The sequence below is a fragment of the Epinephelus moara genome, chromosome 10 (genome assembly GCF_006386435.1).
Source record: "Epinephelus moara isolate mb chromosome 10, YSFRI_EMoa_1.0, whole genome shotgun sequence".
NCBI classification, from domain to species: domain Eukaryota; kingdom Metazoa; phylum Chordata; class Actinopteri; order Perciformes; family Serranidae; genus Epinephelus; species Epinephelus moara.
Genome location: NC_065515.1, coordinates 31,380,281 through 31,407,933, shown reverse-complemented (window position 1 = coordinate 31,407,933; position 27,653 = coordinate 31,380,281). Strand labels below are relative to the sequence as shown.

Here is a 27,653-nt window from a genome sequence, read left to right as displayed (position 1 = left end):
AAGAAATACACTACATGCAGTTCAAACTACGCGAGGACTCCTCTGTACATATCGACAGTGATGCTTTTGGTGTGGCTGAAGGTGGTGGCACAGTCTCCTGAAGTGAAGGTTGTAGTCAGAGCAGTGCAGATGTCATTGTAATCAGGTTTAATGCAGAGCTCTGTATTGCTGCTTTTGCACGGCACAGCTGAGATATTTTTGGATGTTGACAGTGAAGAGCTGATGTCCCAATCACTCTGGTAACAAACATATCCATGCATGCAGCTGCCTTCTTTAATGTCTCCTTTACCTGAAACACACAATTGAAATGAAATGCACAAACCTGTGTCATTTCTTGAATTAAAGGAAAATGAGATGAAATTCAACAATGTGAATTATTTTTACTCACTCATTCCAGTTGTCTTCGTTTTACTTTGAGTGCTGGTACAGAGTGTTTCATTGCCAGCATCATCACGATATGCAACACTGAGCTCATATTCAGTACAGGGCTTCAGGTGTTTGATTTCATGTGAGGGTCCACTGAAGGACTGAACAGTGGGTTCATTTCGGCCTTTTTCTGTAATGTTTATGATGTAGTTGCCAGGGGTAGAGTTTGTCATGTCAATCCTGAAGCCAGAGGTGATGGGTACAACATTGTAAGAACCTGCAAAACACAATGAACAGAGTTATAAAATCTCATAGTTAATATAAACCTCCTGATGACATCTTTCAATCTCAGACAGTTTGTTCATGTAGATGCTGAACGTGAATCCAAACACTCTGTACACACACTGTGCAAATCTATCTTCACAGAGAAACACTGGACACCAGTTTAATAAGTACAGGAGTAAAGATGAGGTGTATTATTATCTTTAAAAATAATACTGATACTCACACTGTGGAGGTGGAGGGGCCTGTGTGGTGGCTGGAGAACACATTTAAATTAGATTAGAAAAGGAAATGACAAAATATTTTTTGTATGACTATAACACTAAAAGATACTCTTCCAAAGCAAGTAAAGCAGGTGTCTGTATTTCATGAACCGTTGCCTGTGCTTATATTAATATCACAGTCTTATCACCGTCCTCTACAGGAACAAATAGAGGACTTGTAAAAGAGAAAATTCCAATCTTGGGTGGTGGGAGTCACTGTGGTCGACATGGTGATTGGAGGTGAAGTGTGGTTTTGAGTGGTGTTTGCCTGAGGGTCTATTGGCTTGGTTGTGTTTGAGGGTGGGGTGTTTGCAGGAGTGGCTGTAAAATGGCGAGAAAGTCAGTACTCTTACCTGATATAATGCATATATTAGCTACTGTATATCATGCTGAAGGCAACACTAATGTTCCCAATAAATGTAAACTAAGGGCTGAATACATAACCAGACATGTTTGAGCCAGTTTGAGCTGAGGATTGGCGAGGTAAACAGGAAATGTTAACTGTGGTTATTTGTGAAACCCTTCTCACAGCTACGACTGTGTTGAGTCTGTCATGGCAGAAGACCAACTTTTATGAGTGTTAGTAACTGTTGTCTATGCTTATATGAATATCTCAGTCTTATCACAGTCCTCTATAAGAACAAATAAAGGACTTGTAAAAGAGAAAATTCCAAGCTTGGGTGTTGCACGTGGTGACTGGAGGTAAAGTCAGGTTCTGAATGATGTTTGAGAGTCTATGTGATTGCTGGTTCTGTTTGAGGGTGGGATGCTTGGAGGAGGAGCAGTGATCGTAAGAGCGGCACCTTCAAGTGGAAATACTTAACTGCCAGTAGTCTTACCTGATGTAATGCATACATCAGCTAAATCGTGCTGAATGCAACACTAATGTTCCTCCAAAAAACTGTAAACTGAGTATGAATACTTCACAGGACACAGTTGAATTGAACGCTGCAGGTGGGAAATATGAGGTGAGGGTTTACAAAGGGAGTGGAAATTTAGATATAGATATTTCTACATTTAGATATAGATGGCATGTTACACACTCTGCCCTATTTTTGAGTTTTTCTGTTCCCCTCCTGCAGTACTAAGCTGTGGTAAATTAGATATACCGGAAATACTAACTGTGGTTAGTGGTCAAACTCTACTTACAGCTACTGATGTGACTGTGTTGAATCTGTCATGGCAGAAGACAAAAATTTATAAGCTGGACAAGAACTTCAAATAAGCTACTGATTCAGTCTGTGCAACCTCAGAGAAAAATACTCTCAAATTATGCTGATCATCATTATGCTGACTTATCCTCTGGTTGGTGGACTGAGGAAGTGTTTTGTTGAATGTGTGGAAAATCTGGTGTCTGAGAAGTTTAAACAGGAAACTAGACATGTCATATTTCCTTATCTCATCTTCATGTTATTTTTATTAGTAACAGAGCTTGTGATGCAGAGGTGGAAATCAGAATTGATTGCTGTAAATTTGTAAGTCCCTACAAGAAAACATTACATTAGTCTCTCGACATAACGCTGTGGCTTTAAAGGTTTGCTCACGTAGATGTTAAACATGCTCCCGGGTGTGCTGAAACAACTCTAAGCCAATATTGTGTGAATTCATATCTGCTTATTTTCAAATTAGAAAAAAATGCAGGTGCTGAACGTAATAAATCATGTATTAAAATATTAACATGATACACTGTACAGGAGAAGGAGCTAGAAAATGCAGCTACATTTTTTGATGTTCAAAAAAAAAAGGTTCATCAGTGAATTCTACAACACCTTCTAAGTACAGATAACACATGTATTTTATAATCTACCTGTCACCTGTTATTCAGCTGTGTTAGACTCTCCTCTGTCTACTAGAACAGAATGTCTCACTGGAGGATGCCCCAGATCCCGATGGGTTTCCCACGGAGTTAAAATAAGTTGCCCCTCTTGTCCTTTTAGTTTACATAGAAACACTCAAAAATAACATTATTCCACCCACCCTCCACCAGTCATCTATTACATTGTTATTAAAAAAAGACCCACTCAATTGCTCGTCTTACAGACTTATCAGTTTGAGGAACTGTAATGGTAAAGTGTTTTTTAAAGCCATGCATGCACTTTACCTTGAACTGTTCTTCCTCATATTATTTCCGATAACTAAACTGCGTTTGTTCACTGCAGACAGCAGTCAGTCCAATTTCAGTTTGAGACAGCTGTTTAATGTAATCTCTACTAAATCCGACATCTATCACCAGAAGCAGTATGCCAAAAAGACTTTACTGATAGGGTACGATTATATATACCATACACTTAATGGGTATGAATTAGGCCCTTATTTCATTTAACTAATCAATCTTATTTACACCAATTCAACTGCCTCAGTTCATACCAATTCTATCCTCTGATTATTTTCCAGATAGAGACCAAACAAGGAAATAAATTAGACCATCTACTTTTTGTCCTGGGTGAAGAGTCACTTTCCACATCTCTTAGATGAATAACAGTATGCAAAGTGTCACACTGTCTCACTTTATGCAGATGATCTATTATTATATGTTATCAAGCTGCCTTGACTGTACCTGAAGTCAGTTCTTGGAGAATTTGGAAAATATCAGGGTAAAAACTTAATTTAAACAAAAGTGAAGACTTCCCTGTCAGCAGGTATGCTAACGAATATCGTAATTTGACATTTAATCTTTCAGCTAATTCATTTACATAGTTACATAAACTAGATATACAACGAATTGTAACTCAATCATTACACATTTTAAAAAAGTGCCTGGGTATTTGTAACATTTGTATTCACTCATCTGTAGTAAACAATCATCTTTATCAGACAAAGGCTTCCAAATTTGGTATGACATGAGTATACGTAGCATTAGGGACCTGTATATTGATAATGCTTCTGCCAGCTTTGAAGATTTATCCAGAAATTTGGCCTGACTAGTATTGTTTTCTTCCCTTTATTTACAAATCAGGAACTTTGCACATAGAGAAGTTTCTAATTTTCCAATACCGCCTCATTATAATGGCTCTTTCTAGGGTTCATTCCTCTTCTCTTTGCTCAAGATTTGCCTTAATACAGTTTTAAATGCTACACTGGCTATACATCTTTTAAGCTTAAATTGCAAGAATATTCCAAAACTTTAGGCCCAATTTGCGACAGCTGTAAACTGACCCCAGTCACCATGGGGTCTTTCTTAAAACTTAGTACTCTCTGGTCATTCATCATTGCCTTTTCCTCCTTTAAGCTAGATGCTGAAATCTATTTGAATGAAAGGATGTAATATCTCCATCAAACAGATCAAAGTTGGAAAAAATCAGATGCATCCTCAACGGCTCCATTAAGAGATTTTATAAAACTTAGAACCCATTACTAAACTATGTAGATAGTCTACCTGACCTGGAACTATGAACTCATATCTCTACATGTGGTCCGTCCTAAAGGTACTTAAATACACTATGATGCAAGTGTTTTTTGTTCCGTAGTTTTCTGTATTGTTTTGTGATCTCTGTTCTTGTTTCTTTTCTTAAAATTTTCTATGTATTTCTGTACATATTCATACCTTAAGATGACAGCCTAATGTTATGTCTTATCTGGTAAATGGAAATCTTTTTTTTAGATAAAGGGTTAAAAAAACACTGCTTTTTTACAACTAAAACTCTTAAAGATGACAGATACAAGGACATGACTTCACAAAACACTTACCTTTCTACTGTCCTATATTATTATTATTATTATTATTATTAGTAGTAGTAGTAGTAGTAGTAGTAGTAGTAGTGGTAGTAGTAGTATTTTTAAAAATTAAAAAGGCCATTATGTTTACATAGAAGATTGTTACTTACAATTGGCCACAGCGATGATCCCAGCCCAGAGCAGCAGGATCTTGAGACGGACACTTGCCATATCCAGGCCTTTGCACACTTGATTTTGTCTGAAACTGTGGCACGTCTGAAAACGAACACAACCTCACGTTGTGTCAATCACGGTTGCACACTGACCCCGAAACTCTAGCTGTGGAAAAGGTTTGATTTTCTGCGTTTTTCTCATCCGTCTGAAGAGCTGTTTGACCAAGAATCAGTTAAGAAAGTGTGGCAGTGGGACACATCCGTGACAAGACAGAGGAACGGGTCGCACAGTATCCTTTCATTCCTCAGATAGCTCAAGTTCAACAGGTCAGATAATAATCAGATGGATGATGATGAAGAGGAAGAGGATGTGGACCGCACACAGATAGAGAGCGAGACAGGAGACAGAGACGGAGGACACCTCAGCCCCTTCATGCAGCTGTGGTGCTAAATGCGCGGGGAGAGAGAGTGGTGACAGATAAATAACTCCAGTGGCGAGAAGCAAGAGAGGAAGTGGGTCTTTTGATTTTATCTTGTGTTGCGATTTTATTTTTTTTTAAGTTACATGTTTCAGTACAGCTGAGCAGAGCATCAGTAGATGTTTAATAATCTGTATTTCCATTTACATAAATGAGGGAAGCAGAATATGAATATCATATATAATAGCATATATAGAAACATCTCTCAATATATTGCAGTTCAGCACAACTCTGCCTCTAATTATGATGCTAATGCTAACACTGATATAATTTTTGAGTAAACACCTCTATGACAGTTTTAAACAACTGAAAAGAGGCCATTAAGTGTATATTTTGAAGCTATATAATCAAGATTTTAAATGTAAAGATATGTTTTGTCCAAATTGTCTAACTGTTCACCTTTGTTGTTGGCTGAATGTGTTTCATGTACAAATCTACATCCACTGATACATGGATAAATCCAGCTAATGTAATCCAGTATAAAATGCATGTAATATTAGGATGGATTATCTGTTTAAAATAAAAATGGGTGGGCGTAATCTCAACAAGTACTCCCCAGTATTCAGAAAGTCTCCCATGTACAAAGCTGTTGCCGCAGCGGCTCAGGTTCGACTCCAGCCTGTGGCCCTTTGCTGCATGTCTCTCCCTCTCTCTCTCCCTGTGACGCCCCTCCCAATGTCTTTGAGAATGTTTCAGCCAGTCTCATCAGGCAGCTGGCTGACATGGGAGGGTCGTTACCTTGATTAGGCTCACCTGGGCTTCCAAGCTATAAAAGCTGCCTAATCTGTTCACTTGGTCTCTCCCTTCCTTTCAGCTGACATCCACTGAGCATTTTTGGTTTTGGTTTGCACCGTCAACACCTCCACAGAACACCTGACACTCACCCATGCATGGCTTTCATGACTGACTTTGCTGATCTACGCACTCCATTGATTATTAAGTTAATTTTAGTTTAATAAATTCAGCTTGTTTTAAGTAAATCTTTTGTGTGGACTCCCTTCTTGTCACATACTCTGAGCCAGTTTGTGACACTCCCCCTTTCACACTTGTCTGTCCTATCAAATAAAGGCTAAAAATGCCCCAAAAAATATCTTTAAAAAAAAGTGTTAGTGGAAAAGGGGGCATTTCCCTTTGAATTTACTGCAAGAGTTTGGACTTTTCATTTTGATCAGTAACTGGCAAATGATACCAGCTTAATGGTAGGTATATTTATATAGCTCCTATTTTTTTTCTGGACTGTGACAAACATAATATGACTGATGCTAGATCAAACATTTCAGGTTTCAATAAGTTACATCCTGCAGTGAAGTTCATGTGTTTCAGATTATTTTTCAGTGATAGGCCATCTTAACATAAATGGGCTTCTTGTGGCTACCATAGACTGTAAAAAAAGAATAGATGGAGACATCATGACATCACCCATTGGTTTGTGGATTATTGTTTTGAAGCCTAGATATCTGCATTTTGGCCAGCAAACACCTAGCAAACAGCCTGTCACTCAAAGTGGTCATGCCCTTAATTATGCACAACTTTAAGTCTTAAAAAAATTGGTGAGTAACATAGAAATTCACCGCCCGTACAGTTGTCATGAATGTTTGAAGTAGATACCAAAACCATTTTTTTTATACCAGGCTGTAAACATGTTTATTTCTGTTGTAGAGTTGGGAATTTTGACATGGGGGTTGATGCGGCTTCTTTCACTTCTGGAGCCAGCCTCAAGTGGCCATTTAATGAACTACATTTTTTGGCAATTGCATGCTGACTTAATCTTCAGCCTCCCCAGGTTGGTGGCTTGGTGACTACATAGAATTAACCAGGCGTCCTCCAGATTTGAGTTTCAGAGGGCATCATTTCTCAACTGCATACAGTGGAAAACATGCATGATCATTTGTGAAGTACATTTGCGTGTTATTTAAATAAATTCCATATTTATTGTGCATTGATAAAATAGTTGATTTAAAAACAAACAAACTGATTACCTAAAATCAAAACTAAAACAAAAAAGGATTAAATCTGATTTTGTATGTTCCCAAGTAAAATAGTATTTTATTTCTGAGTACAAAGCAGAGGCTGGTCTGATACAATGTTCCATTTAAAAACTGTGACCTGATAATAATGATAATAGGCACCATAAATATAAAAGGCAATACCTCAAAAACACATACAAAAAGCAACAACGCTAAAACAGACTCTAAAACTCTACAAAATCCCACATCTGCAAACTTAAAACTTTAACCGCCTGCTGGTACATCTACAGGACTAAACAGCTGCTGCTACTTTTATTTACCTTACTGATCAAAAAAATAAGAATAAAAAGACAATATGACATGATAATAACAGAACAATAAAACACAGGTTATTTGTAAAATGTATGTGTAAAAGCCATGCTATACAGGTGCATTACTGTTTGGTAAACTGTACACTGTTCACACAGCTATTGACCCAAATGCTTTGTTCACTTTTGACTTGAGCGTTCGATACTCAAAGCCACTTTTATGGTCGGGATCTAAAACTTTGCAATGTTATTTCATTAGTCTTAAATTGTGTAACCTTAAACTTGACCAAGTTTGTCTCATCATCTCATCTCATGTCATCAAGATTAAAATTTTAACGAGAAAATGGCAGCTCCAACAAAAATAACCACTTAACAACATGTTGTACCTCTGTCAAGCAAAGCATCATCAGTCTATCCTATCCTAATTAGACTATTGCCAATGTAAAAAAGAGTAAAAGGCCTACTATGGACCGGCAGAAGTTAGACGAATGATGATGATTTGGTTGGCAGCTCCATCAGGCCTTTCTTCATCAGCGTTTGTCTTAACGGCGGTGATGATGTTGAGGAACATTAACATAAACTACAGAGGCAAGAAAAGGAAATAGTGCAACTTGTTGTATTCTTCAAACTATACAGTTCATGTCATAGTTGAACTACTGTATATAAAAATATTTGTTCAAAGTTTCTTTGTTTTTATGATTTAAAGTTTTGTGCAGAAATACTGTTGTGCTCTAAGACAGAATTCCTAATGGATGATTTCAGTCAGTGTAAGTATTCCATTATACCAGGTGATGTAATAACCTAACAGCTAAAACATGATTAATATTTTGTAGCTGCTGAATGTGATTAGGCTACTGTTTGTTACTCTCTCAGAGACTATTGTGTTAAAAACAAAAAAGCTACTCACTTGCTGTTTGTTCAAGCATCATATCGTCATTCACAGAACTGTAGAGAAAAAAGTGAAGGTTGGTTGAATAAAACAAACATTTATATTGAATATAACAATACTAGTCACTGAGCTATTAACGAACTTGACCGATGTGGGGGTGTGAATTCCTGATAATGGACACCTCGAAGGGCATTATCCCGTTTATACCATGGTCACTTACTAAAGAAATAAAAAGTAAGACTATTTATCTATATTTTTATGCTTTTCGCAATCAAAATATTAATTTTTTCACAAGCCATAACTGATCTTCCCTGATAACACCTGAGGGTTTATCTGTTACCTGGAACAATCAATACCTTAAGGTTCTCATGCAATGGAAACATTATTCACTGCTGCAGTTACTAGGAAAAACTTTAGATACAACTTAGCGATGGGAGATATTTGAAGTCCACTAAGCTCATAAAACCCTTGGATCAGCTATTAGCCAGAAAGCTAACATTATGTTAGCAGGATTTAAAGTCAGTAACATTGCATATGGTTGACAAACTGTGAATATAATATGACAGTATGCTTAACAACAAGACTAGACAGTTATCCAGCCATGTCATTGTCCCCAAATTTCACGATAAATGGTACACCATGTGTAATGTTACTGTTCACCGCAGCCTGAAGTGGTATGTTGAAAAGCAAATGGGATGTGACATGATTGCTTTGGTTCAGTCTCCATCCTATAGTGTTCAGAGCATGAGACACTAACTGCACTCAGTGTTGTACAGTGTCAGATACAGGCTGGAACTATAGCCAGCATACTGATTTAGAATGATAGTCAAACAGAGCTACCCAGTAGGTGTCCATTATTAGTTTTTAATGCCCTGCAGCCAATCAGGATCAAGTTGTCACCCAGACCTTGGTATAACAGAGGTTATCAGCTTTATAGTTATGGGTTAGAAAGGGCATGCTACATCTAGTATGTTCAGAAAATCGCTGTCAACACATTAAGTGGTCATGTTTATTGTCAGGAGGCTTCCTCCAGTGGCTGTAGTAATTATGACTGGAGCAAAGGAGGAAGTCAGGTGAAGTAACGTTAGTATAAAGAGTGAGACAGTCTGTGTAGTGGGGAGGTCGGGGTGGTGGATGGGTCAAACAAACACCAGGGTTTGTGTCGCGTGTCAAACCAAAAGCCATCGCTGACTTATTTTAAGTGACGTATGTAAGTTCATCACACTATGTTTTGTAACAGTCTTATTTTAATCCAAAATCATAAAGTTTTCTCTTAACCTAATAAAACCTAATAAAAGTGAAACCGCTCCCGATGACAACTGATAACGGCCATTTAATGGGTTGATAGCAGTGTCCTGGATCATTACATGTAGCAGACCCCTTCCTTCAGGCCCCATACGGTATATGTGAAACTGATAACCACAGATAAGGCCTGTTAAACTAAGTGATGACATTTTAAATTGATGTAAAAGTCAAAGTGATGAAGGTGGTGAGATGTGAAATGATCTTTACTTTCTGGACTTTTTGCGCCACAGAATGTAGATCTTGTAGACCACCACAACCAAGGCCACAGATGCAATGATGATGACGATGACCAAACAACCAATGAGAGCTTTAGAATTGTCTGTAAAATAATGGACATAACAGAAGAATATCAAAGTTGCGGCATTTATGTCTAAAGGCCCAGACACACCAAACCGACTTCAGAGAACTAGCAGTGATAAAAGCCCCCTGCTCTGTTGCCTCACGTCGACAAACCTTAAACCATCAGCCAACCAGCACGTACATTCTGCACATGTGTGAGAGAAAATAACTTTCAACACCAGCAGACGGCGGTCGTCTATAATCGTCATACAAAAAGGGATACTGGAAGACCATGTTGATGCTAGTTAGCCATTTAGCACATTATGAGCAAAATTCAGTGTTGAAAAAACAAAACATATTTACCATGCACCAGTGAACAATAACACAAACCATCACAAACTGTCGCTACAAAAGAGCTGAATGGCTAAAGAAAAACAGTCTCACTTTATGTAATAAGTTTGATTTGGTGTCACTCCCTCTTGACTTGAACTTTTTACTTTGTTTACTTTTCTCACTTTTGCTTCTCCTCTTAATCAGAATGATTTCATTCACCGACGGGCTCTGCAGTTACTGACACAGATTTAACATGCTGAATCTGCAGAAAAGAGCCGACTAGTGCAGACGAGGGCCAACGGTGAAGTGACAAAGGGCCACAGATCCTCACCAGCAGCCCGACATTGACCAACGGCTGAGTGTCGGCTCGGTATGTCAGGGCCTTAGGATATATAAAAAGTGACTGTGTACTGTTTGTCAAAGCAAAATGCATCCAAATGATTTAGTTGAACAATTTGTGGCAGTAATTAAACCAGCACATACAGGAAGTGGTCACAGTTCTTTCCGTGGGGTTGCTGTAATGGTGTCCGTTGAAAGCAAACACCTGGAAACACAGAAAATCCCTTCATCAGGAATTACAGTATTTGAAGAAATATGAGGATTAAAGTTGAAATTATCTTGTGAAACCAAAAATTAGGATTATACAAACCTTCACTTCATATTCCGTTAAGTAGCTTAGATCTTTAAATTCAAATTTGCAGTTATGTAGGCCTACTGAAGTCTTCTCCTTCTGAAGGGCACCATTATAATACAGACGTGCAATGTATTTCTTCTCAGGTCCATTAAAGAGTTTTCCATAAGTACAGCTTACTCTGACCACGTTATGCTCTGGATTAATCCAATCCACATGAGGAATATCTTCTGGTTCTGTAAGAAACACCATACTTTCCTTCAGATACAACAATATGTTTACTCACAGAAAAAGGAATATTTCAGTTTGCTATAACAGCAGTTTGAACACCGATTAGCATCATTAGTGTGTTGCTCTGTTGGTATTCAGTAGTGATGTAAAGATAAAATGTGCAAAGCAAAGAAGGATAATTAATCTTACATGGCAAACGACTTGTTATTAACTCGAAGTAAAAACAAACAAACAAAAAATACATATATTTAAAGTTATCATTCTTTTGTCTTATATGTTTTAAATGATGAATGATGACAGCTTTTAAATGGGACTTTTTGTTTTTCCATTCATCGCACACAGCTGTAATGCTATGGAAGTAAGGGTTTGTGGGTTGGACTTCACATGTATCACATGTTTAAATTAAACTGAGTCGTTCTTAAAATAAAGCTATCATGAAATAGGAACTGTAGGCGTTAAAGCAGGAAATAAATGAATCATGGCATGGCATATGACAGGCTGCCACATTAAATGCAATAACAAGTACATTTTAAAAAAACTTTCACTTCAAAGTTGCTTTTTAAATTCATTATTTAAAAGAACAGCACTTACAGTGAATGCAAATGAAAATAATCTATGTATTTTTTTTTTAAATACAATAATCATTGTACTAAACTGATTACAGTTAAACACACTGAAACAGTATATAATCACTGCAGACTCTATGGGTGACCTGTGATAAATGAACAGGTCAGAACTGACTGTTGGTAGATTTGTAGAGAATAACACTGTGAATAACCACCGTACTTTACTAATGACTGGAGCTACACTGTGATGTTCATTCAACAACATGTGAAATACACAAACTTAATAAACAATAGTCAGCTTCTTTCTTTCTTACAGGAGTTTACTGTAATCTGCTCCAAAATATACAGTTTTAGACACTTACTTCCAGACTCAGTCTGAACCTCAGTAACTGGAGAATGACTGGCAACTTCCTCGCCGTTGTACTTGGGTTGAACTGTACACTTATACATGGTGAATGGATCCAGTCCAGTAAAACGACACATTCCTCCTGTTTGAGATTTGTCAGTTGGATCGGCAACATAGTTTCATTAGCTGTGTTGTTGTGTTTGACTGAATAACAAAACAACAGAGACTAAATAACAGCAGATTGTTTTCTTGGTCAAGTTACCCATAAAGTGACAAAAAAGTTGATCTTATTCAATGACTCAGTCAATCATCCATGTGTCATTGTTAGATCACCAGCCTCTACTAGTTAAAACTTTAGTATTCATTGTGTGTTATTGACCTGCAAGTAGACTGGTAAATTTAATATGTGAACACTGAAGCTCTGACATTTCTGACGTTTACTTCCTGTTGAAACAAGGATACTAAACTCTGATCTTTCAATTAATTCATGTTTGTGACACCAATCTTCACCAGTCTCAGGTTATTCACACCTTCTTTCACTCAGCATGCTAAAGTGTTAGCATGGAGACATGTAGGTCCATGGATGATTCAAATGTCACAGTACGTTTCACTGTTTGAATATACCAACCAATGAAATAATCTCCAAAGACTTCCTGTAAAATCAGTGAAATAAGACAGTTAATCTAAATATTTGTACTCACCACTGAGTTTGTGGTTGGAACGAGAGACACAGCTGCAGTCATATGAAAGGTTTGGAAGACCAGGAAGAACTGAACAGTTCTGACTGGTCGTGGTCCATGTCAGATCAATGGAGGTATTAGTTTTCCTTGGCTCTGTTGTTATTGTAAGATCTGTTGGAAGATATCAGACATCTGTAACACTGAACTAAACATCTGGAGCTGTTCTGTTCTCCATAATTATCTGAAGATACAAGCTCATTGTTCTTATCATTGCACTGAGGTGAAGTGAATATCAACATACCACAGTTGATTTTGAAGTCGATAGCTTTGGTTTGATTAATGGGGACATTGTTGTTCTTGATGTGACCAGTACAGTTGTAATGTGTGAAGGGCTCCAGCTCAGACTCATTCTTGATGTCACCGAGTTCATCTTTTGAGGAGACACAAGGATGACAGCATTTCTTCAACAGCTTGGATTTGTCTCTTGGTGCCAATGAGCAGTCAGATTTCAATGTAAAATAATTCAAAACAAACAAATAAATATTCTCCTCAGATCTGATTCACAGAGAGCACAAAGCAACACCTCCACTTCCTCTCACACCAAAAGACAATTCAGATTCACTTTAATGTTAAACTGATTTTAATGGTCATTTCTGTTTGACTACAGTGTGAGAATGTCATGTGCCTCTATCCACTTCCATGTAAATCCATTCATAATGTTGGTGACATACGAAGTCTCTTTACCTCTAGTCTTTACACTTACCCTGACAGGTGTAATCGACNTTAATGGTCATTTCTGTTTGACTACAGTGTGAGAATGTCATGTGCCTCTATCCACTTCCATGTAAATCCATTCATAATGTTGGTGACATACGAAGTCTCTTTACCTCTAGTCTTTACACTTACCCTGACAGGTGTAATCGACGGTGAGATCGGTGCAGTGTTTAGGTAATTCTGCTTCTATTTTTGCAGGAAGTCCAGTTGGAGGTATCTGAATTATTTTATTTGGATCTAAGAAATCTGCTGAATAAAGAAAACAACACATACATTCAACATGATGAAATAAGAAATACACTACATGCAGTTCAAACTACGCGAGGACTCCTCTGTACATACCGACAGTGATGCTTTTGGTGTGGCTGAAGGTGTTGGCACAGTCTCCTGAAGTGAAGGTTGTAGTCAGAGCAGTGCAGATGTCATTGTAATCAGGTTTAATGCAGAGCTCTGTATTGCTGCTTTTGCATGGCTGAGCTGGGATATTATTGGATGTTGACAGTGAAGAGCTGATGTCCCAATCACTCTGGTAACAAACATATCCATGCATGCAGCTGCCTTCTTTAATGTCTCCTTTACCTGAAACACACAAGTGAAATGAAATGCACAAACCTGTGTCATTTCTTGAATTAAAGGAAAATGAGATGAAATTCAACAATGTGAATTATTTTTACTCACTCATTCCAGTTGTCTTCATTTTACTTTGAGTGCTGGTACAGAGTGTTTCATTGCCAGCATCATCACGATATGCAACACTGAGCTCATATTCAGTACAGGGCTTCAGGTGTTTGATTTCATGTGAGGTTCCACTGAAGGACTGAACAGTGGGTTCATTTCGGCCTTTGTCTGTAATGTTTATGATGTAGTTGCCAGGGGTAGAGCTTGTCATGTCAATCCTGAAGCCAGAGGTGATGGGTACAACATTGTAAGAACCTGCAAAACAAAATGAACAGAGTTATAAAATCTCATAGTTAATATAAACCACCTGATGACATCTTTCAATCTCAGACAGTTTGTTCATGTAGATGTTGAACGTGAATCCAAACACTTTGTACACTCACTGTGCAAATCTATTTTCACAGAGAAACACTGGAAACCAGTTTAATAAGTACAGGAGTAAAGATGAGGTTTATCTAAAAAATAATACTGATACTCACACTGTGGAGGTGGAGGGGCCTGTTTGGTGGCTGGAGAACACATTGAAATGAGATTAGAAAAGGAAATGACAAAATATTAATCTATGATTATAAAACTATAAAATACTTTTCCAAAGCAAGTAAAGCAGGTGTCTGTATTTTGTGAACTTCTTGTAACCTGGTCCTCAGCAGTGCCAGTGTTAGTAACCGTTGCCTGTGCTTATATTAATATCACAGTCTTATCACCGTCCTCTACAGGAACAAATAGAGGACTTGTAAAAGAGAAAATTCCAACCTTGGGTGGTGGGAGTCACTGTGTTGTTGGGCGTGGTGAGTGGAGGTGAAGTCTGGCTTTGAGTGGTGTTTGCCTGAGGGTCTGTTGGCTTGGCTGTGTTTGAGGGTGAGGTGTTTGCAGGAGAAGCTGCAGAGGCTGTAAGATGGAGAGCATGCTGGAGATCACCTTCAAGTACAAATATTTTACTTCAAAAAGATGAGAGGAACAGCACTCCAAGTTTATCAAATTTTATTTTGCCACACAGACGTTTCGGGTCTGGCCCTTCTTCAGTGTGCTCTGGCAAACAATACAACAGCACGCACAGGTGCGCTTAATTATAAATCAACCTTACTGACGCAGCTTGTAAATCACAGCAGTGGGAGTGAATTGGTGACTGAGTCACATGACCATGCAAAAAAAATTAAAATCAATAAATTAAATAAATAAATAAATAAAATAAATTATTATTATTATCATTATTATTATTATCATTATTTATTTATTTTTTTTTAGCTGATAAGCTTATCTGACAGATAAAACTCTTCCAGCAGGGCCGAAGCATCATCAGGTGAATGTGGTTGCTATGACAATGTGGCAAAGAACCGCACTTGCTATTTCAGAAGGCAAACCGCTATTTCCTGCTTTGCACTGAACCTCCCATACTCACAAAATTAGTTTCGGTTTGGACTGATCACTATTTCGTACTGAAGCTCAAACGTCCACAATGGCCTTTCTCTCTCATATCTTCAGTCTTAATTAATAGAAATGACAGCAGGGAGCAGGCAGAGGAAGTGTTTTGACTTGCCACAACAAATATGTCCGATTCCGGCTAAAGGTAAAGACAGATGTTCATTTCTCCTTTCCATTATGTTGTTGGATAATTATACTAACAATCCAAGCCTATCTGTGTGAAAAAAATGCATTTTTAGTGGACGTATTTTGACGTTGTTTGACGCTGTCTGAGTGCCCTATTATTTAATATAGCACGCGCTCACAGGCTAGTAGATCAGAAAATAGGGCCCAGGTTGAAAAAAATGTTAGTTCCCCTTTAATAGCCACAGCCATGCGTAATGGTTGCGCGTGATAACAGCTGTTTCTGTTGGAGAACCTCGCCAATGCGAGACAGTCTAATGAGTGGTGGAGCGGGCACAGATATCGATATGTAAACTGAGTGAAGGGTGTTTCTGCGTCAATTTATGTCGCACTGTGGGAGTGTAAACACAGCTTGTGCTTGTGCGTCCAACTCCACAATGATTGAGAAATGGAAAACAAAATCAAGTGCACTTGCGGCTTCATAGATCCATAGGCTCAGGAGTTAACATCCGGGCGTAAAGGGACCTTCACATAACTTCATCAGTCAGTCAGTGAGCGCGCTAACAGTGGTCTTGAGTGTCGAAGTTTCTGTAACCATGGCAATGATGACTATGAGCGACAGACCTGCCATTCTGTGACATTCTCCTCCGCAAATTCTGAGTTCATTTTTATATTCCACATAGGACGTGCAAGGTACCCCGGGTGCGTTGGCTGTTTTTGTTCGGGGACACTGTGCCAAGTTCTGCCTGTTACATGCATTGTCCTCTTTCAAAATACACTTCTGTTTTCACAGGAAATTTAACTTTTACATGCAATATCTTTCAAAATAAATGCACTATGGCGGTACAACAAATAGTTAACATATTTTTTCCTAACTATTTACACTCGCACCAGTGCTCCAAAAACGACCAAAACAGTCGCAATTTCGAGCCCTGATGGATGGGTTTCTGTGGTTAGGTTTAAGAAAATAGACACTGCTCTCTCAGGTTAGTTTGCTCACTCATGTTTGTTTGACCCATCCATTGCTCCTCCCACTCACTGCAGTCGGATTTTGCCACCTTAACTTTTGTCCTTGTCCTGCTGTGTTTCCCCCTAAGGGTACTGGGTGCCGTTAAACTGTAACACCAACCAGACATGCATCATGCCGACATTAAAGGATGCCTTTTTTTGTTGGTTACTGACGCCGCAAATTTGTCAGTAGCTGTTGTCTACTGCTTCTACTACAGTGCAGTGGTAGCTACTGTGACCAAACACATTCAGGTGACACTAAGATAAAGACGGTACACAATCTGCCATATCTTTGAAGTTTTTCTGTTCCCCTCCTACAGTACTGAGCTGTGGTACATTAGATAAACCGGAAATACTAACTGTGGTTAGTCGTCAAACTCTACTTACAGCTACTGATGTGACTGTGTTGAATCTGTCATGGCAGAAAACCAACTTTTACAAGCTGCACAACACATAAACATCAAATAAGCTAGTCTGTGTGACCTCAGAGTAAAATAACCTGAAATATGATGTTTATCATCATTATGCTGACTATTCCTTTTGTGGGTGGATTGTGGGAATGTTTTCTTGAATGTGCAGACAATCCTGTGTCTGAGAGGTTTGAGCAGAAAGCTACAAGATGTCATATTTCCTTGCCTCGTGTTCATGTGGTTTTTACTAGTAGTGAGCTTGTGATGCGGAGGTGAAAGTCAGAATTGATCGACGTAACAGTGTACGTCCCAACAAGAAAAAGTTACATTAGTCTCTCGATTAAAGTTATGGCTTTAAAGCGGTGGTGTATGATAATTGCAATGGGCCCCAGTGCACACCAATATGACAGGCCCTAGTGCTCGCTATTGTGCACATGTTGTCTCCTCACATGATCAGAGACTTGACATTGGATAACATCAACATACATATGACCCAACAACCATCATGACATATCTGTGTGTAACAAAAAATATCAAAGAAAATAAGGAAATAAGAAATTATTAATTTAATTAACAACTTTAATAGTTGATTTGTAATAATAGAATAACCTTATAATTTTGTTACTGATGCTATTGACTATTTTACAAAAAAAGACAAATAAACTCGATGGAGGTGGGTTTGCCTTTTTCAAAGGCATATATAGCAAATGGCACCATTTTTTATTTAATAAAAGTTCGTTTTTGAACACAGGTATATTTTCAAGGTGAATCACTCATAAGGGCCCATTCTCCACCCAACGCATTATTGGAAGGCCCACTCTTTCTATGGGGCCCCCACTTCACAGGCCCCAGTACAACCGCACTGCCTGCACTGTCTATATTTATGTGCTGAAACAACTCTAAGCCAATATTGTGTACATTCACATCTGCATAGTTCCAATGAGAGAAAAATGCATGTGTTGAATGTAATAAATCATTTATCAAAATATTAACATGATACACTGTACAGGAGTGGGAGCTAGAAAATGCAGTTACATTTTTAAAGGTCAGAAAAAAAAACATTCGTTCATCAGTCAATTTCTAAAACACCTTTTAAGTACAGATGATGCATGTATTTTAAAATCTACCTGTCGCCTGTTATTCAGCTGTGTTAGACTCTCCTCTGTCTATTAGAACAGAATGTCTCACTGGAGGAAATTGAATTGAATACTTTTTGTGGCTGCAGCATGGGTGAACAAGCCCAGGACAAATTTCCCACTCGTGGGACAATAAAGTTCATCTTATCTTATCTTATTTTATCTTATCTTATCTTAGGATGCCCCAGGCCCCCAATGGGTTTCCCACGGAGTTAAAATAAGTTGCCCCACTTCTCCTTTTAGTTTACATAGAAACACTCAAAAATAACATTCTTCCACCCACCCTCCACCAGTCATCTATGTTATTAAAAAAAGACCCACTCAATTGCTCGTCTTACAGACCTATCAGTTTGAGGAACTGTAATGGTAAAGTGTTTTTTAAAGCCATGCATGCTTCTTCCTCATATTATTTCCAATAACTAAGCTGAGTTTGTTCACTGCAGACAGCAGTTTGACACAGCTGTTTAATGTAATCTCTACTAAATCTGACACTCCATCACCAGAAGCAGTATGCCAAAAAGACTTTACTGATAGGGTACGAATATATATACCATACACTTAATGGGTATGAATTAGGCCCTTATTTCATTTAACTAATCAATCTTATTTACACCAATCCAACTGCCTCAGTTTATACCAATTCTATCCTCTGATTATTTTCCAGATAGAGACCAAACAAGGAAATAAATTAGACCATCTACTTTTTGTCCTGGTTGAAGAGTCACTTTCCACATCTCTTAGATGAATAACAGTATGCAAAGTGTCACACTGTCTCACTTTATGCAGATGATCTATTATTATATGTTATCAAGCTGCCTTGATTGTACCTGAAGTCAGTTCTTGGAGAATTTGGAAAATATCTGGGTAAAAACTTAATTTAAACAAAAGTGAAGACTTCCCCATCAGCAGAATATTGTAATTTGACATTTAATCTTTCAGCTAATTCATTTACATAGTTACATAAACTAGATATACAACTAATTGTAACTCAATCATTACACATTTTAAAAAAGTGCCTGGGTATTTGTAACATTTCTATTCACTCATCTGTGTTAAACAATCAACTTTATCAGACAAAGGCTTCCAAATTTGGTATGACATGAGTATACATAGCATTAGGGACCTGTATATTGATAATGCTTCTGCCAGCTTTGAAGATTTATCCAGAAATTTGGCCTGACTAGTATTGTTTTCTTCCCTTTATTTACAAATCAGGAACTTTGCACATAGAGAGGTTTCTAATTTTCCAATACCTCCATACTATAATGGCTCTTTCTAGGGTTCATCCCTCTTCTCTTTGCTCAAGATTTGCCTTAATACAGTTTAAAATGCTACATTGGCTACACTTCTCTTAAGCTAAACTTGCAAGAATATTCCCAAAGGTCATCTACTTCGGATCTTGCTTAAAACCTCGTCCTCTCTGGTCATTCATCATTGCCTTTTCCCTCCCTATTTGCTAGACACTGAAATCTGTTTAAATGGAAGGATGTAATCTCTCCATCAAACAGATTTACATTTGAAAAATCGGATCTCGATTGAGAGATTTTATAAAACCTTGAACCCATTACTAAACTATGTGAATGGTCTACCTGACCTGGAACTAAGGACTCATATCTCTACATGTGGTCTGTCCTATAGGTACTTGAATACACTATGATGCAAGTGTTTTTTTAGGTACATATCTGTACCTTAACAAGATAACCTTAATAATATTATGTGTTGTATGATAAATGGAAAAATCTCTGTAGAAATAGCGTTTTAAAAAATCAGCTTTTCTACATCCTAAAGTCTTAAGGATGACAGATACAGTCACATGACTTCACAAAACACTTTTGTCTTTCCTTTGTCCTATTATTTAAAAAAAGTTTGTGACATGAACATAGAAGATGGTTACTTACAGTTGGCCATAACAATGATCCCATCCCAGAGCAGCAGGATCTTGAGACCTGCCATGTCCAGGAGTTAGGGTGTGTATGGCCACACACCATACAGTATGATCAACAAATAGGATGATCAAAGGGGCAGACATCTACCTTACCTCTGGTTTTGCTATGCTGCTGCGGACAGGAAGTCCTCTTTTCTCTAAACTTTGCACCTCTTTGCTCAACAGCATGGTTCGGTTTATGTGGTTTTTGCTGAGTCTGGTTTCAGACTCAGGGTTTAATCACAAATAACAGACACAGTAAAGGGAGTAACAGTAGATGTTTAGTAAGCTTTACTCCCTTTTACATAAGCAACAGGGGCAGAATATTATGAGTAATATATACTATACTATGTAGAAACATCTCTCAATACTGAGATAATGATCTTACCACACATTTTGAAGCCTCATGGATAGTGTGCCTCTTGCAGATGGACGTAATCACAACACACAAGTACTCCCTAATATTCAGAAAGTCTCAAAATGTCCTCCCAAAACTGTACTGATTTTGTCTCTTTTTAGGAACATTTAGCACCAGTCTGCATGCATTTCCAGCACAATGGTGAAACTCCGAATTTAAAGGCAAAGCACTGACATTTCAAATCTGGGTTCAAAGAAGAGAGAATCAGCACTTGTTTGGGTCTTTTTTTCTTTTTTTGTTTAAATTTCCCTGATCTAATTATACGCATTTTAAGAAGTTTTGAGAGCAAATATTGGACAACAGTAGCTTTAAAACCATGTCAGTGTTCTTTCTCTCAGCCTCCTTTTTGGTGTCTCTCTGCTTTACATACCTGCTTCTGCTCTCTCACATCCTCTTTTCTCTCTGCCTTCAATGTTACACATGTTTGACGTCATAACAATACCATGAAAAGGACATTTGACATCACGCTTTCTTTGGAAAACCACAGAAGAGGGTGAAAATTAGTAGCTGGTTCTATAGCTGTATATCTATAGAAAACTTTTAACCATATGCTGCTCCCTCTGGCATGTTCAGTTTGTCGTAAACAGGAAAAAGAAAAGGAAAAAGGAGAAGAGATAGAGCCATGGAGGTAAATAAGAAAGGATCAACTTAAGGCTTCAGAAGGCAGCAGCTTACATTCACCTAACATTACAGCTATCCATCATATAGCCCCGTGTTTGAATATGAACAGCATCTAGTAGTTTACCAAATAATGTTTTGTTGACTCTAGTGGACTCAGTGGCAGACGGAGGGAGGGTAGCTGGAAAAAGGTCCAGTGGCAGCGCTGGATCTTACCTGTGTAACAGCAGCAACAGAAAGTTTGCTGATCTGGCAGGGAGGAGTCCAACACCTGGAGGTGGGGTTTGCACTGACTGGATTTGGGTTGCTGCAGCCACTGATAGGGGGTCAGTTTGCAGACCTCATGCCTGCTCTCCTCTTGGTGAGGTGATCTGTCATGACAGGAAGTGAGGCAGACAACATAGTGGGATTCCAGGCTCCAGCTAACATTAGATACATAAACGTGAACATGAAGCCGCGAACCTTTGGTATCAGTTAGCAGAGGGCTAGACTGTTAGCAACATTTTCTCTCCATCTCTGAAACATCTCTTTGATACTGGCGCATGTTTTGTTTTATTCATTGTCAGACTGTCTTGTAGACCCTCTTTTTGATAAGTCTGGGTTGCTTTGCAATGTAGATCAATATTTTCTCACTTCGACCTCGTCACATATCAACCCTTGGTCATCAACTTTCCATGTTCAGATACATACCATGGTGCGATAGTTGTTGATGTTCTGGGATGCCGTGTCAAGTTCTGCCTGTTACATGCATTGCCTTCTTTCTAAATACACTTTTGTTCTTACAGGAAATGTACTGTCTACATACAGTCTCTTGCTATGTTGATACAACAATGCCGATTGAGTGTTTTTTTGCTAACGCACGTGGTTGCGTTTGGCCAACAAAAGCACATGGTTAGGTTTAGGAAAAAAGAACAGGGTTTGGCTTTATAAGCTTACGGGACACGAACACCACTCTCTTGGGTGAAAGTCGGTGGTTGTTGGACCCATCCACTACATCCCTCCCACTCACCACACTCAGACTTACGCCGCCGTAACTTTCGTTCTGCTGTGTGTCCCCCTGACGCCACCTAGTGCCGTTAAACTATAATGGCAACTGGCCACTTATCATGCCAACGTGAAAGGACGACTTTGTTCGTCAGTGTCCAACAACTTGGGAGTGAGACCAGGTTGTGTATGCAGTTGTTGCCAATGCTGGAATAGCAACTTTCTCTGCACAACTCTACGCCATTAATTCTAGCTTTCACCAAAGGGACGTGCACACACATCTGCATTTGTGGAGCAGCCAAGACGAACACCATCTCTCTGAAATGACCTGTGATTGGCCAAAATCTCTTATCACGTGATTCCAGGCTCCAGCTAACATTACATAAATGTGAACATAAAGCCATACGCCTCTGGCTTCAGTTAGCAGAAGGCTAAACTGTTAGCAACATTTTTTCTCCATCTCGGAAACACTTAAGTGAAATTGACACGTTTTGTTTTGCTTATTGTCAGACCCTCTTTTAGACTTACTTTTTGATAAGTCTGTCTTCCTTTTTTAGGGTTGCTTTGCAGTGTAGGCCAACACATTCTCACTCCGACCTCATCACACATTGGTGTTTGGTCATGGACTTTCCACGTTTTGATATTACATGCAAGGTACCCCGGGTGCGTTGGTTGTCGACATTCTGGTACACTGTGCCAAGTTCTGCCTGCTATATGCATTGTCGTCTTTCAAAATACACTTCCATATCATGCGGACGTGAAAGAACAGCTTTGTTCATCAGTGTCCAACAACTTCGGAGTGATATCAGGTTGTGTATGCAGTTGTTGTCGATACTGGAATAGCAACTTTCTCTGCAGGACTGTACGCCATTAATTCTAGCTTTCACTGAAGGGATGTGCACGCACAGCAACATTTGTGGAACAGCCAAGAGGAACACTGTCTCTCTGAAATGACCTTTGATTGGCCAAAGTCTCTTGTCACGGTCTAGGTTTTCTACAGCCTGAAAGCAGAGCCAAGAAGAGGTGCAGGGGTCTAGTTTTCTCTCAGACCACTTGAATTACCAAATGTCTCAAGTTTATTATGGGATTTTTGTCCAGTGATGCCAACATAAATCTTCCTACCTGAGCTTAAAAGCAGTTTTCCAAACCTGAGGGCACAATCAGAATATTATCTCAAATGGCAGTACTTGGATACACAATCTTTTATTTAGAAGTTTAAATGCAATTTGACACCTGAGGTTGTGCTGTAGCCCTGCACTGGCGAGCTTGCTGTTTAGGCAACACTACTGTACAGCTGTGTAATGCTTTCTCTGCTGTGTTGTTACTGTGTTTGAGGTCATTAGCTCAGTGTTTATGGTCTCCTTCCTTCTTGCCTCCCTTGAGTCCCCCCTCCCCTCACCCTCATCACATTCTGTGGGTTCCCCCCACTCCACCCACCCAAACTAACCCATCCCTCTGGGTCCTCCAAATCCCTCTTGGCCAGGGAGCAGTGGGGGTGGGCACTGGCTCTTTCCCTGTAATGAACTCCACAGGGACTGCTGTTCAGTTTCATCACAGCAAAAATTGCTCCCATGGAGCCCTGAACACAGTGAAAACAAACAAAAGTAAATATCTGGAATTAATACACGAGTTGTTTGGCACTTCCCAGCATCTATAGCCCCTCCCTCACGGACTCCTCTGTTTCAGAGTATAGAGATATTTATATGTTGCTAGAAACCGGCTTTGCATTTTGGGTGTAATGGTAAAAAAACATTTTTTGAAAAAGTTAGGGAGCATGCAGTTTATTCCTGCTGTTTGCCATACATCCCAAATCCATGCAGTCCATCTTGTGGTGAAAAGTCTTCACTGCAGTTTGCTTTTCCTGGTGAGTCCTTTTATAATACATAAATATGCACTGTAGCAGAACGGAGCTTTGTTGAATGTATACTCAATGCATTTTGCCAATAGTGCTTCTGTTTGAAGCTATTTAATGGAGCTGGAAATTAACAAAACATATCTGAATATAGCTTATTTCATGTGCCATCACATACTTTATCCAAAGATAAACATACCTGAGTCCCAAACTTTTGCTTTTACACATTTATCCAACTTTGTGTTTATATGATCAAATATGTTAATGCTCAAATTAAACTGTGAAAAATGCATCTACAAAGTTTTGTACAGATAGTTTAGTCAGCCAGCTAATATTCTTGCAAGTCGGAATGTGAGACCAAATTCTGCTGCAGGAAGAGTCTGCATCTGTGTGCATTTGCAAAGCTAACTTCTTGAGAACAAGAGTACAAGAAATGAGGAAGGCCTGCACTCATTCTTTAAATAGAATCATGATTTTCAAGGTACTTTATAAGCATGGTGTAGGTGTGTTTATGTGTATATTAAAGAAAGAGCATGGAAGAAAGAGCAGAATAATCATTTGTCCCAGGTGATCTCTGAGTGTTCTGAGGCAGAAAATGGGGCCGTTCCAGAGGACATTGACTTAGATTTTTTTCTTCTTTTTTTTGTTTGTTTTGTTTTTAGAAGCCTGGAATATCAATATTTTTTTGCACATTTGAAATAGCTTGTGGCGCAGGCTTGGCAATGGCAGCCTGAGCTTCAAACATATTAGTTTGCTGGGAGAGAAGAATCACCAGGGACAGTCTCCAAACACAAGCGGGAACAGCAGCACAGTCCTGTTCATCATTTGAAAGCTGCTATTGTTTGAACTTGAGTAACTTTAAACAGGTTAAACTCATATTTAGAATGAAACGGCTGTCTTGTAGGCCCGCTTGGTTTTCAGGTTAGAATATTTGTCAGCAGCTGCTCTCCAGGGAAAATGTTGTGAGGTTCAGGTAAAGAAAGACGGTCCCTGCAGTCATTTATCAGTTGGAGACTGCACCCAGCAGGCCGCAACTGGCGTCACTCATCAGCACTGTTCCTGACACACCAACATATGTGGAAGCAGGCATACACACACACACACACACACACACACACACACACACACACACACAGAGTAAACACCACACATAATAAGCATGTGTACGCTGGTGTAATGAGTGACTCTTGCTCTGCATGTCCTTAATCTGCAACCACCAGGCCAGCACAGAGGGGGCACAGTAAAGTACAAGCAGCCTGCAGTGAGCTGAGCCAAAATAAAAAGCCAAGTGGCTCACTAAACCCGTCAGGGGCTCTTAAAAGGCACGCACTGCTTCTTCCTTGTCCGTCCAGCAGCCCTACAGGAGGTTTATAAAACGCCGCCCTGCAAAACTAAACTCGGATGCATTGGTCCAGCCTTCCGGAACAGGCGTTTTCACAAACTGTAAACTATTGGAAACAAATGCCGTCTTAAATGTGTTCAAAAGAAACCTGATCCTCAGAGACACTTTACAGGTGGCCGGGGGTGTGTCAGATGTAGACAGCCTTCTCCAACACACACACACACACACACACACACAAAACACTTCTGGTTTTTGCTTCCTATGTGAGACTTCAGTCACCCCACCTCCTCCCCTCTGTCTTGACCAGACTACTGCCTGTAAATAGAGTGTGTTAGTGTGTATGTGTGTGCAGTATGTGTATGTGTTTTGGTGTATTTGTACATGTCGAAAAAAGGAATATAACGCAATGGTCTCAAACACTACCACATAGTTGTTTACTTCCTAATGTACAAGTATGATCATATGAAAACATATACTTAGAACAACAAAAATAAAGCAGTTTAATATGGCTTAATGTTCTTAATCTGTTTCTCTAAAAAGAAATCACTGTCCTGACTCCTGATGACATCATTCAGCTCCCAATAACATCCAAAAAATCCAATAAAACCCATTTGCAACTTTAAATTAACGAATGCATTGACTCTGCGCTTGAGGAGTTAATTTGCATAATGCAAATGTGATCATCTAAACATTTAAGGACAAGTACAAATCAAATATTTAGATCCTGCTGACAACACACTGAATTAAAACCAGGTTTTATTTTTAGGTGGATGCTGTTACAGTCAAACTTTATCTGCTCCCTTAGATTTTTTTTTTTGGTGATAAACATCAGGCGGGTTTTATGTCCTCTTAAGTCTCCTATATTTCAACCGTATGCCAGACTTCCGAAAGGATTTCCCTCACTGTCACAAGCACATGTGCTCGGCTCTAGTAAAATAAGCACTCTAGCCATAAACTTGCCAATGAGCTGTCCCCAAATAACCACATCTGTCAGCTCAACTTAAACAGGCCCTAAAGAGTCACTTTTAAAGATGAAGGGACCTCGCCGGCTGCACATAGACTCAGTCGGAGACAATTCTTATCTCTGCCATGAAATTTGGAAAAGTGGATATCTTGGGAAACATTCACGTGCAGCTCCAGCATGGGACCTAAACTAAAAAAATACTTGAGAAATTGTTCTTAAGGATACTTTTCTCAAAATAAAAAGCTAAAAAAAACAACCCTTCCAAATTTAAGGTGCTTTCTAAATCGATCCGTCATGTTTTAATTGTTAAACCATACACTCATGCAACATTTTGTAATACTGCAGTTTCTCTCTAATTACCGTGGTACTAGAACTGACTCAGTTTTTATTACCAGCCAAGTTAAATCTAAACCATCACACACTTGCACACAACTTGAGCTCATAGGCAGTTCTGCATCTCACCTCATAACAGTAAAGCCCAGGACAATAAACTGATTGCTGGTCTCAAATTAAGGCTGTGCAGTTCTACGTCTCAGGAGTGATTTAAACACGGCTGGCGTGAGATGAGCGGAGACCCTGTGCGCAGGGGAGAAGAGATTTGTATGAGTGTGAGTGTGTTGTGAAAGGGGGTCCTTGTTGTACCTGGCCATGCTGTGTTTCCTTGTTCCCACGGTCCTCTCTGTGCCGCAGTCAACCCCCTCCACCCCCTGTACGCGATCTCCTGCCTCCTGAGCACGCCGACTTTACCTCCTCTGGAATTATGGAAACAAAATGTCCTCCTAAAACTATGAGGTTTAAAGGTTGCCTGACGCAGGAGGAGAGGATGGATGAAAGAGCACACAGGAGGTGGGGGCTGCTGTCAGTATATCTGAGATAAGTTTCAGACGTCAACTTTAAGAAGAAGCTTAAAAATGAGACTTAAGACGAGGCATTGTCTGGTAAAATAACGGTAGTCAGTGTATTACTAGCTGCACCCGAAAGACAGGCGAGGAGCCAGACACACTTTTTCATGGTTCAAAAAAAAAAAAGGAGAGGATAAAATAAAAACTTGGATCATCGTGAAATGCCGTCTGTTCTGGATATAATCAATAGCTAAAGAAGAATCCAGTTCAGGGTTGTCTCTCATATTTCAATCCCTGCTCTTCTGTGATCAATAAAAGTGAGCTGAAATCAAAGCGGGCCCTCTTTACTATTGTCTATTCAACGTTAGCAGACAAAGACTGAGGAGCCTTTGATCGCCCTGTCTGC

General features: G+C 39.1%; 1 protein-coding gene across 1 annotated transcript in view; it reads right to left on the bottom strand.

Annotated features, from left to right (window-relative positions):
* Positions 1–27,097, bottom strand: part of LOC126397009 (uncharacterized) — a 31,344-nt gene extending 4,247 nt beyond the window's left edge. The window contains exons 1-9 of the mRNA XM_050055446.1: positions 27,048–27,097; positions 21,480–21,634; positions 14,958–15,092; positions 14,684–14,713; positions 14,205–14,459; positions 13,869–14,105; positions 13,659–13,775; positions 13,054–13,182; positions 12,774–12,923 (exon numbers count right to left, since the gene is read on the bottom strand). Coding sequence (XP_049911403.1) covers positions 12,774–12,923; positions 13,054–13,182; positions 13,659–13,775; positions 13,869–14,105; positions 14,205–14,459; positions 14,684–14,713; positions 14,958–15,092; positions 21,480–21,634; positions 27,048–27,055 — 1,216 coding nt within the window. The 5' untranslated portion in view covers positions 27,056–27,097. The remainder of the gene's footprint in view (positions 1–12,773; positions 12,924–13,053; positions 13,183–13,658; positions 13,776–13,868; positions 14,106–14,204; positions 14,460–14,683; positions 14,714–14,957; positions 15,093–21,479; positions 21,635–27,047) is intronic.
* Positions 27,098–27,653: the final 556 nt, after the last annotated feature.